Source organism: Danio rerio, chromosome 20, assembly GCF_049306965.1.
Source record: "Danio rerio strain Tuebingen ecotype United States chromosome 20, GRCz12tu, whole genome shotgun sequence".
Taxonomy (NCBI): domain Eukaryota; kingdom Metazoa; phylum Chordata; class Actinopteri; order Cypriniformes; family Danionidae; genus Danio; species Danio rerio.
This window is the reverse complement of record NC_133195.1, coordinates 5,095,001-5,107,839: the sequence shown is the minus strand read 5'-3', so window position 1 is coordinate 5,107,839 and position 12,839 is coordinate 5,095,001. Positions and strand designations below refer to the sequence as shown.

Sequence of the window (12,839 nt, the reverse complement as noted above, 5' to 3'; positions counted from 1 at the left end):
TTAGGAATATGAATAACTAGTTTGCATTAAAGTTAGTACGTTTTACTGATTCAATTAGTAATGGTGATTTAATTTTGTTAAAGGTTCACGAAACCCTCACAGGGCTCAAAATTAACCTTTTTGCTTGGTAGCACCGGTGCTCCTAACTTAAAAAATGTAGGCGCATCAGCCAAAATTTAGTCGCACACACCAATTATGAGCACCGTTACTACAAGTTTTATACAAACAGATTTATTGTATTTGAAATCAACACTAATCAAGCTAACAAGAAAAATAAATTAATATATATTTATGCAAGCGTGAGGAAAATATGTCTCAACGAAATCCCGTTATCACAAGAAAATAGATTTTTATAACATAAGTGTGTGACCAAAGCATACACGGAGCGCTCACCGGCCCTGCAAGCACTGCTTGACATGAATCTGTTAACGGTATAACTGTGCTGTTCTCACTAGTGCTGTCTGATATTGCACTGATGCTTTTGACATATACTGTACCTTATTATATGCATACGTCATGTTAATAGCAATACCGGTCTTTTCATGAGTAGCGATAATAGTTCACTCAGTGCAAGCCCGTATGCGATAGTGTACGTGGTGTAATTTGACATATAGCTGCCCCTTGCATGGCGGACAGCATCTGGCAATTATATGAAGGATTAAACAGAAGCTCTCGTGCTAGATGTGGCAAACAGTTACCTGAAAACTTCATCTCACAGACTTTTCATATCGGACTTGAAGCCAACGGAAGTCTTCTACTCTTGGAAAAGTGTAGATGGAGATTTAACATTCAGCACATGATCACTAGTAAGATGTGTCATTATTTATAACTTTGGATGCCATGGTTTCTAAAACTAAATCTGTCCGCGTTATCTTCATTCTCATCTTCAGCGCTTTAGTTTTCCGCGCGCGATAGTAGCTCTCCCTGTCATCCGACGCCAGAAGGCGCTGACTGAGTGATTGACAGCTGATATTAACCAATCATTCGCGTTCAGTGCTAGAGCAGTGGTGGGCCAATAAGAAGAGCGCGAAGGCGGGGCAGGCATTACGGACTTGGCTTTGTTTACTGCAGCAAGATGTTTTAAACAATTCCTGAGCGCTGCGTTTCGCGTTTCAAGTGCAGACTAAGAGCTTAGAGATGCATTCTGCGTGAATGTATCCCGAATCCGCGCATGTAGTAAACATTTTGCAGTAAAAACTGGTCGCACACAACAATTTTAAGCACTTGCAGAAATGCTCCCAAATATATTTTAAGGTCGCAAAGATAAAATTTCGGGCGCATATGCGACCAAAATGGTCGCAATTTGGAGCCCTGCCTCAAGTGTCAGGGTTCTGCCACTCTGGTCATGTAAATTCTTCTTTTGATGGCAGAGTCCGGACACTAGTCATGTCTAGTTCTGTCCTGTTGTGCTCGGCTCGAGTTTTCTTGGGTTGAGCACTTGTTTCTGTCATTGTGTGTGTCTCCGTGTGTGCACGCACCTTCGTGGGTGTGCGCAGAGCGCGCACGCTCCCGCTTGATGCGGCCGCACGGGCTCTGCATGCCTCGGCGCGCTCTTGTACTCGTGTTTGTGTTTTCGTCTGTCTGCAGCGTGGTGTTTCATTCCCAGCGTCTCAGTCTAGTTGGTTTCGGTTTTGGTCGGCGCTGGGATGAAGCATGCACGCTGCGTGTGTGAGCACAAGGAGAGTGTTTTCATTTATCGTGTGCTCGTGTCTTGCGTCTGTCGTCAAAGCACGTGGCTATGTGTTTACATTGTGGTCACGTGCTTTTGTCGTGTGCTTCAGTGTTGTGCTTGTGTTGTCATGAACATGCGGTTAATGAGTTCTCTCATTGGCTGCATGTTCTTGTCCTGTTTTATGTGAGCGCATGTCTTGTCTCTGTCATGCGCTCTCACCTCTATTGTCTAGTCCCACCCTCCTTGTTAACTCATTATTAGTTTGTCATGTTCACCTGTTTGTGTCAATTTACTTTTGCTTTATAATCCCCTCATGTTTTCTGTCCTGTGCCAGTTCGTCGTCGATCTTTCCCTATCCTGCTGTGTCCAGTCCTGCCTTGCCTTACCTGCCCAGTCAAGTTTGTTTGTTTATTTGTTTTATTAGTGTTTTTCCCCCTCGAGGTTGTTTGTTTTGCCTTTTTGTTTTATTTGTACTTTTATATTAATAAAACCCATTATTTCGTTGCAATTGAGTCCTCTCTCCTTTTCCCCTCACCCGTCCGTGACACAAGTACTTTTTTAGAGATGTTAACAGATTAGTGTGTGTTGAGCATCAGTTATGACAATGTTAGCACCTGGAAAACTGGGTAATTTTGAGCTTTTGTCAGCTAGTTTCATCTTCCAGGTTTAAAATGAATTTTGGGGCGGATCAAAATCGGCGACGTAGCGCAAAACTGCAAGTGCAAAGATGATGCGTCGGTTTCTCATTATTATTCATAGCGAAGTTTACTTATCCTATGAGAAGAGCCGGCTTCTTAATTATTCATGAGTGCACGTGCTTTCTGAAGGCAAAGCAGACCGGCCAGTGCCAAGCTGTGAGTGTGAGATTCTACGTTGATGACTGGGTGAGACTCGTTACGACCTCTTGATGTTAGACTAGGGATTGAAGTAAATAACAAAATACTGCCAAAAAAAGAGAATTTATTATACAAAAATCAAAGATAAACAGAAAATAGTATTAATAAAGAAGAATAATATAGATAACAACAAATAACCAAGTAAATTAATTATATACAACTTATTATAACCAAAATAATCCAAAAACAATAAACCCTGCAGGGCAAGAGGACAAAGTGGCACTGAAAGAAAAGAAAATAACAAAACAAAAATCAAACTACCTCAGTATAATCCTTTAACCTAACTGAAAACAAAACAATCAAAAGCAAGTCTTCAGCGTTTACACGCCCTAACTTACCCACTCTAAACTTAACCAAACCGAAAAATACAAAGGCAGCGCTCACTCCTAGTTTATTATATACAGTAATGCATCGTTCTTTAATTGTTTAGCTACGAGTTCATATGTTTGTTTGAGAAAACCCACCCCTAAATAGCAAATGTTTTCATTTTTTGTGATTGAAATCTATGTTACTTCACCAAAATGTAGAGATCAACATCCCATAATACAATTCACAACCATAAATAAATGGAAAACCCTTGTGAATACCAAAACACAGAGTTATATATATATATATATACATATTTTTTTATTTTTATTTATTTATTTATTTATTTTTTTTAATTTTTTTTACAGCTAATCAATATTCTTGAATAATCTGTTCTGAATATTCTGGTCTAAACATACGATTGTCGCGCATAACTCTCACGCAGCCATTAGCTTCAGTCATCACACGCCTCTGGTTTAGTCAGAGGTGTTTGAGCTCCACACAGCAGGGATCCGAACTGACTTTAAAACAAGTCGCTCTGTCATTAAAATAGTTTTGAAAGTCTGTTAGCAGTTTGGAGTCACTTTGACACAATTACTGTCCTGCTGCGAGCTGCATTGTTAGCCGGGCTTCTTTTTGATAGCCGGGGCAGCAGCGGAAAAGGCTTTGTGCAGCTGAAACTGCAGCTTTTTTTCTTCCCTTTTTCCATTCTGAATGTCACTAACAAGGTCCACAGGAGAGCGTTTACCCCGCTGCACACAAAACTGCCTCATCCCTACTGGGAGCCCCGACGGCCATTAGCCGCACACAGGGGTTGGTCCTGACATGTGATCTGTGTGCCATTACTGGAGAAGGAATATCTCTGCTTTTACAAACATACACTTTCTGTACATAAAGACACACACAGTTGCTCCCGGGAGAGAAACAATGAGCCTTAAACGCCTCCCACGGGACGCGTGGTTAGACGTTCATGCCCTCCAGGCTAATTTGTCTGATATTTATCGTCAAAACTAGCTTCCGCTTGAGACCATTAGCCGTGTTTGTGGTTTGCGCATGTGAACTAAGGAAATATCGTTTGTTTCTTTTTCTGTTTGTTTTTAAATATCAGTTTTGCCATCCAGGAAAATATTTACACATTATTGAAACAAGATAAAAGTGATTGTTATTAGTCACTTGCTGTTTATTCAAACAACGTATTTAAAGGGTCACAAAACACCAACGCACATTTTTTGAGCTGTTGACAGTCATATATGTGTCCCATGCTGCTATAAACACTATTAGTACACGTATATTTCACTAAAGAGTGAAAATTGGTTGTTTTTGCGTTATTTTAGATCATTTTTGAGTGCAATTTGTTAGTGATTTTCATTATTTTTATTAATTATAAGATAAGAAGGTATGTGTAACAATTATAGAAAATTTTATTATGTGTAAAAAAAAGCATCTGTTATTATGAACTTTGCATAAATAAAGTTATTCCACCCACAAGAGGAGCGATAATACAGATATTTTGCGCTTTAAACGATTCAATCGATGGATCTCTGACAGAGTTTGGGAAACTCATCACTACATAGTTTATTCAATACATTAATGCATCGTTCTTTAGTTGTTTAGCTACAAGTTAAAGAAAAAATCTACTTTTCAAGCTGTTTGGACATACATGTGTGTAAGTATAGTGTATATACTGTCATATTGGGGTGATATAAACACACCCAGTCCTTTTTTTTTTCAAATTTAACAACATAAAAACGGTGGACCAATTGGAGCGGTTTTTAGATCGACCGCAACTTTACGTAGGAGTGCGGTCCCCCCGCCCACCAATATTGATTGACAGCTGCGCGCATTACCATGTCTCCATAGTAATGCATAAATCACATCGACAAGACAGGATGAGCGCAAACCAACCGGGAATAGAAGGTCTGTTTAGTTTGCTAGGATCATTAATCATCATCAGACGTGACCAAGAGTGAGTTTTACAAGTTTAACATGTTTTAAAAGGTGTGCACGTGTGTAATACAAGTACAAGTACAGCCATTTACTTCAGATTCACTTCATCAGCACAGACGCTTGTTTCTTTCACTGTCTCTGTGTGTGTTTGTCTGCGCTATGTATGTGTGTGTGTGTGTGTGTGTGTGTGTGTGTCTGCGCTACGTGTCTCTGCTATGTGTGTGTGTGTGTCTGCGTGTCTATGCTATGTATGTGTGTGTGTGTGTGTGTGTGTGTGTTTGCGCTACGTGTCTGTGCTATGTGTGGGTGTCTGCGTGTCTACGCTATGTATGTTGGTGTGTGTGTCTGCACTACGTGTCTGTGCTATGTGTGTGTGTTTGTCTGCATGTGTGCGTGAACTCATTGTTGCAACTCCACAAAAAATGCATCAAATACTGATCGGTAAAGTTCTTATTGTAGTATTTCTCACAAACGTTACGTGAGATCTGCTTTCTGACACAGCCGAGGGCGGCGATTGAGGCATGTTGCTGACAGGCACGTGGGAACGGTGGGCGGGGATGACTCACCTTAAAGGCCCAGTGCAAAAAAACAGCAACAACCTTTTCCCAGCTATAATACAGACACTTCAAACAGCTGTAATAAATACTCTGATGGGTGTTTTGAGCTGAAACTTTACAGACACATTCTGGGGACACAAAAGACTTATAATAAATATGAAAAAAGGGGTAACCTATGTGCCCTTTAATGTTTGTTTGAGAAACCCATCCCTAAATGTTTTCATTTGTTGTGATTTAAATCTGTGTTACTTCATCAAAATGTTGACGTCATTACTCTTTAAAAATGAACATAAAGAACCCAATCAAATACCCGGCGCAATAAGGCGCAACATGTTTTTGGCGCGATTTGTTGCTATTTTCAGACCAGCGCAACAATAATTTTCATGTTTTGCACCACGTTGTTTAAAAAGCAAATCCTTTTGCGCCACTTTGTGGATTCATGGGTGTGCCGGTCTAAAAAGGAGCTGTGTTAATGAGCATTGTTGGCGTGTTGCTATTTTGAGAAACTGAAATAGACTAGTAAGCTGTTGACCAACTAGATACTGGGCTACTATTATTATTATTAGCAGTATTATTTATTATATGCATATTTTTAAGTTTGTTTTAATAAATGCAAGTTTAGATTTATTCACCTGTCGGGTTTTGGAGACCTACTGCATGCGTCATTATAAGAATAGGACGTGTGTTTGGATATAATTTTTTGAGCTCACTTTATTATTATTGTTCATTTATTCGTTTGCTGGAAATTAGAACTGGATTGAGAAATAGTTTTAAAACAAATCTTAGCACTTATCAAATGAATTAAAATATGTAGGCTAATGGATGTCTTCAGTGGAGTATGTAAAACACCCTTTCCTTACTTTACGAAAGTAAAGGAGTATAGAGTAAAAGTAAAGTAAAGAGAAAGTCGAGGCCGAATGGAGGAGGCTCATTCTTTATCCTCGCTGCAGATGGTCTGTTTAACAGATTTTTCGCTAGTGAAGTGTTCAGTTTTTCTATTTATAAAGTCCGCCATGTAAATAGCAAATGCGCCATGGTGCGACACAGCTGACTCTTAGAGGGAATGGGAGATGAGACTGATTGGTTTAATACACGTTATTCTCAAAACACACACATAACTCATTAAGAGAATAAGCACAGCCATGTAAGACCATGCGCCGGGCCACAAACCGTATTTTTCTGTTTTTAATATAGCAAAAGTTGATTCGGACACACCCTTTACGCTTTTGCGCCATGCACTTTAGACTTTGCGCCTAGATCGTTAAGAAAGAGCCCAAACATAGCATATTTCGTTACTTTACGCACTTTTGTTTTCTGCTAATTTACATAGGTATTTTTAATTTAAAATGTAGAAAGAATTGCTGAAAACACATAGCTACATTTAGAGAAGTGGTCTTATAATTTGTTATCCAAAGCTGTATTTATATAAATATACATACAGATCCCAAAAGCGCAGGACGTATAATTATAACAAAACTTCAATATGCATCGATGTAGATATTAATATAATTATCGGTTACTTTATAGTGATCATTCTTGTTCTGAATGCTCAACAGGACATAAAAAGAAGGAAATAATGAATTAAGGGTATATGGAGTGTACAGTAAAAGACTGTGGTTTTACGCACACATGCGCATTTCTTTCCGCACACACAGGCACACAGATGGCCCCTCAGACCCCAGGGAATGTTCCAGACGTGGGCTCCCATTCCACTCACAGTCAGTCGCCTATGTCTCAGGAGAGAGGTGAGCTGATTTCTTCTGCTAGCATTACCCCTCACAGTGCTTCTATTTACAGCTGTCAGGAAAAAGAGAGGTTTGTTCAACTCTTGACAGCTGTGTTTTTATTGGTTATTGTGTAGCGCTAAATTTGTTTATTAAACGGTAGCCTTTAATGATTTGTTTAATTCTTTAGCATTTTTCACGTGTTCATTAGGGATGCACGATATATCGGCAACCATATCAATATCGGCCAATAAATGCTATTTGTAATGTTGTCGTTATTAGTTCCATAACTAAATTAGGCCGATAAATTATGTATTATTTTTACATGCTTGCTGTCCACCATTTTTTTAAATGATTTTACCGAAATTTAGATTTTGGTTAATTTTCAGTGAATTGATTCATTGATTTATCAATTATTCTATATAAGTTCAGAAATGTTTGCTTTCTGTTTTTGCAATCATGCAAAAAGTGTATATTTATTGATTATTATATTGATTATTGGTCTTCAAATCTTTAATTAGCTGTTGGTCATTGTTATTGATCAAAAATTCCATATCGGTTATTATTATTGATCAAAAATTCTATACCGGTTATTACTATCAATCAAAAATTCTATATTGGTTATTATTATCAATCAAAAATTTTATGTTGGTTATTTTTATTCATCAAAAATTCTATATCGGTTATTATTATTGATCAAAAATTCTATATCGGTTATTATTGATCAAAAATTCTATATTAATTATTATTATCAATCAAAATTCTATATCATTAATATTATTGATAAAAAATCTATATCGGTTATTTTTATGGATCAAAAATTCCATATTGGTTATGATTATCGATCAAAAATTCTAGATTGGTTATTATTATCGATCAAAAATTCGATATTGGTTATTATTATTAGTCTAAAAATTATATCTGTTATCGTTATCAGTCATTAATACCATATAGGTTATTATTATTGAATAAAAATTTCATCATTATCAGTCCGAAATTCCACATTGATTATTATTATTGATAAAAATTTCTTATCGGTTATTGTTATCAGTCCAAAATTCAATATCGGTTATTGTTATCAGTCCAAAATTCAATATCGGTTATCGTTATCAGTCAAAGATTCAATATCGGTTATCGTTATCAGTCAAAAATTCCATTTTGGTCATTAATATCTGTGAAAAATTCCATTTCGGTTATTGCTATTAATCCAAAATTTCATGTTGGTTTTTATTATCGGTCAAAATTGTCATATCGGTTATAATTATCAGTTCAAAATTTCATGTTGGTTATTATCATCTGTGAAAAATTCCATTTCGGTTATTGTTATCAGTCAAAAATGTCATATTAATATTAATACTGTATATCATATAAAATGTTTCACAGTGATGTTAATGAGAAACACAAATGTGTGAATTTGAATAAAAGAATAGTTTTTTTCCCCTTAAGTCCAAAAATTCAGTCACAGACTTTTTTTACTTTTAATTAACTGATGAATGAGATTATATTTACTTTGGTTTAATAATTTCAAGTCAGTGACACAAACAAGGAATATCAGTTTATTATTTATGAAAAAATATTAAATTATGCCTATTGTTCCATAAATTGACAGTTGATGTTTTTTTTACGTAACCATTTATTGTCAACAACGTAAGTGTGCAAAAATTATATTATTATTATTATTATTATTATTATTAACGTTTTCAATTTCAGCTTTTCTTAACATACATTTTATATTTTCTTTATAAACAAAAAGAGTGTTGAAAACAGCCGTCACAAATTAAAAATGCCTTCTTTCATCTAAGTTGCTACATGAGTGGCTCAAATGATATCTACTATATCAGATATATACCATACTGTATATTCTAATCAGCGAAATTTATCAACATCACTAGTTTGAACCACAGTATAATACTTTTGGTTGTTTTACATTTTTGTTGTAAACAGTTTAAATATTAAATATTGCAAAGAAATATATATATATATATATATAAATATATATATATATATGTATATATATATATATATATATATATATATATATATATATATATATATATAACTACTTAAATGTTTATATATATTAACTACTTAAATGTATATATATATATATTAACTACTTAAATGTATATATATATATATATATTTACTACCTAAATGTATATATATTTAACTACTTAAATGTTCCCTTACATATTTTGGCAATTACAATCCTGTGTATTTATAAAAAAAAAAACCTTATCAGAAATTGTAAATAAATTATTAAAATATATTAATTTTTCCTCTACTGGTAAAACAGAAAACAGGAAGAATGTTAATGAAAATGAATGATACAGCATCTATTGTTTATTAGTATACATACTAATATACACTGTATATTAGTGACTCATACTGAAAAAATTTTTATAGTAAACATTTTAATTATGAATTTTATTGATAACTACAGTAATTTTCATTGTACACTGAAAATGTTTAATGTTATATTTGTAATCTTTCCCACTGTTGTAATTTCATTTATAGGATATGCATCAAACATGCAGCGCAATGCACCTGGTTCCCAGTTTGGAGGTCAGCAGCCTGGACCTTCTATGTCTCCACACTCCTGTCCGACTGGCCCTATGCACCACAGTGTGGGTTCCTATCAGATGGGCCCTTCTTACGGGCCTCAGAGTGGCCAGTATGGTCCTTCAGGTAACACACTCACATCGCCAGCTTTTTCAGCTTGCAAACATGTCAAAGTTTATATGAGAATTGTCCCTTTCTTAAAATATTTCCTTCAAGGGAACAGACTTACAGAATTGTCATTTTCTTGGTGCACTAATGCTCAGATTGTTGCGTTGTTGTTTCAGCTGTGTCTATGAAACAGAGCCCATTATCAGAGCTCAGCAGTGATTTATGTTATGGTGTAGCGCTGTAATAAATGAATAGCTGCTAAGCGTGCCTTTATAATGTCACGGCCTCCACTCTGCTTGATTGATAGTCCCTGTTGTCCTGTCCTCTCATTCAAATGACTGACAGCCGGCTCAGGACAACAGGGGTGCAATGTTGCGGACCTGACACTGACTGAGCTGTAGCGCCGTTCGGCCACAGAATTGTTTACACAGATTGATAGGATCCACAAAAAAAGATCGCCTGAGACATCGGGATAGAATCCAGCATCACTACAGCTATACACTGAACAAGCAGTATGGAAAATGAATGAATGCGGCGCATTACCTTATGTAAATTAGTTCTTATAATCAACTTTGAACAGCTTTATTTTGTTAAAGGGATAGTTCACCCAGAAATGAATTGTGTGGTGATTTACTCTACCTCCACATGTTCCAAAATGGGTTGAGGTTCTTTCTTGTGTTGAACACAAAGGAAGATATATTGACGAATGTGTTGAAAAACAGCCATCACCCAAATAAACTTTATGAGCATTTTGGAAAATCTCATTAAAAATGCCTTATGGAAACACCAAGATGCGCATCAATTTTGAGTACGATGAACTTTTTAGCTGATAATCAAAAACTACAAATAAGCAAATAAGCCGATAAGCAAATAAACTACAATGGAAACCCATATACAGTTCATCTGGAAAGTATTGATAGTGCGTTAGTCTTTATGCTACAGCCTTATTCCAAAATGGATTAAACATATTTATTTCCTCAAGATTTTTTTAAATTGTTGCAAATTTATTTAAAATAAAACACCTGAAAAATCAGATGTACATCAGTATTCACAGCCTTTGCTCAATATTTTGTTTGTCAGCGATTACAGCCTCAAGTCTTTTTGAACATGATGCCACAAGCTTGGCACACCTGTCTTTGAGAATTTGTGCCCATTCCTCTTTGCAACACCTCTCAAGCTCTATCAGGTTGGATGGGAAGCGAGGGTGTACAGCCATTTTCAGATCTCTCCAGAGATGTTCAATAGGATTTAGGTCTGGGCTCTGGCTGGGCCACTAAAGGACTTCACAGAGTTGTTGTGAAGCCACTCCATTGGTATTTTGGCGGTGTGCTTTGGTCCATTGTCCTGCTGGAAGATGAACCGTCGTCCCAGTCTGAGGTCAAGAGCACTCTGAAGCAGGTTTTCATGCAGGATGTCTCTGTACCTTGCTGCATTCATCTTTCCCTCTATCCTGATTAGTCTTCCAGTTCCTGCTGCTGAAAAACATCCTTACAGCATGATGCTGCCACCACCTTGCTTCACTGTAGGAATGGTATTAGCCTGGTGATGAGCGGTGCCTGCTTTTCTCCAAACTTAAAGCCAGGCATTCACTTCAAACAGTTCAGTTTGACTCTCATCAGACCAGAGAGTTTTGTTTCTTATGGTCTGAGAGTCCTTCAGATGGCTTTTGGCAAATTCCAGGCGTTGAGTGGCTTCTGTCTGGCCACTCTACCATACAGGCCTGATTGGTGGACTGCTGCACAGATGGTTGTCTTTCTGTAAGGTTCTCCACAGAAGAACACTGGAGCTCAGACAGAGTGACCATGGGGTTATTGATCACCTCCTTGACTAAGGCCTTTCTCCTCCGATCACTCAGCTTAGATGGCCGGCCAGCTCTAGGAAATGTCCTGGTGGTTCCAAACATCTTCCAGTTATAGATGATGGAGGCCGCTGTGCTCATTGGAACTTTCAGAGCAGCAGAAATGTTTCTGTGACCTTCCCCAGCCTTGTGCCTCGAGACAATCCAGTCTCGGAGGTCTACAGACAATTCCTTTGTCTTCATGCTTGGTTTGTGCTTTGACATGCACTGTCAACCCTGGGACCTTATATAGACAGGTGTATGCCTTTTCAAATCATGTCCAGTCAACTGAATTTACCACAGGTGAACTCAATTAAGCTGCTGAAACATCTCAAGAATGATCAGTGGAGACAGAATGTACCTGAGCTCAATTTAGAGCTTCAAAGGATGTGAATACTGATGTTCATGTGATCTTTCAGGTTTTTATTTTTAATACATTTACAACAATTTCAAAAACTCTTTTTTCACACTGTCATTATGGGGTATTGTGTGTAGAATTATGAGGACATAAATGAATTTAATCCATTTTTGAATAAGGCTGTAACATAAATAAATGTGGAAAAAGTGAAGCGCTGTGAATATTTTCCGCATGCACTGTACATAATAAATTCCAGCAAGGACATAAAAAAAAGTAATGCGATTTTGTTTTAACTGGTCATGTGATCACAAAAATGGGTGCAATTGAATAGCATTAATGGACAAACCAATGGATGGACTGCAATGTAAAACATCTGAAATGTTGTTTTGTACATTCTAAAATCCCTCAGCCAAAGTCTGTCATCAAAGTGGTTTAACAGTGCCTCAAAAAAGCCACCGCGCTTTCATTGCGTTTTGTTTTTGTCTTCTGAAGCCAAGTCATTTTTATATTAGTATATAATAGGGATGAAAGACCCATTGCCTTCTCCTAAAGGAACAAATTCTGTTTTTCTTTTTGATTTTTGGCGGCAGTTTATCAGCAAGTGACGACTTTGTTTTCTTTGGCTCACTGTGCTTTATTCGCAGATGTTTAGGTTTTGTGAATACATTTAATTGGCATCTTTTAAGTGGAAACATAGCTATTGACCCCCATAGTATCTTTTGTTCCTACTATGGCTGTCAGTGACTGCTTTATTTTTAGTTTAGAATCGCTTGATTGTGAGCAATTGATTAAGACGTTTACATTTTCGGGGGAACTATTCTTTTAAGATCACTATGCAGGCCCGTAGCCAGGGGTGGTTCGCAGGACCCACC

The 12,839-nt window shown here is 36.9% G+C and overlaps 1 protein-coding gene across 25 annotated transcripts in view; it reads left to right on the top strand.

The window, feature by feature from the left end:
* arid1b (AT-rich interactive domain 1B) overlaps positions 1-12,839 on the top strand; it is a 160,650-nt gene that overhangs the window by 95,672 nt on the left and 52,139 nt on the right. For all 25 annotated transcript variants that reach the window (XR_012395656.1, NM_001346215.1, NM_001346214.1 and 22 more), the window contains 2 exon segments: positions 7,034-7,123; positions 9,620-9,790. Coding sequence is in view for 24 of the 25 variants with exons in the window: in NM_001346215.1 (NP_001333144.1) it covers positions 7,034-7,123; positions 9,620-9,790 (261 nt within the window). In the remaining variant the exon portion in view is untranslated.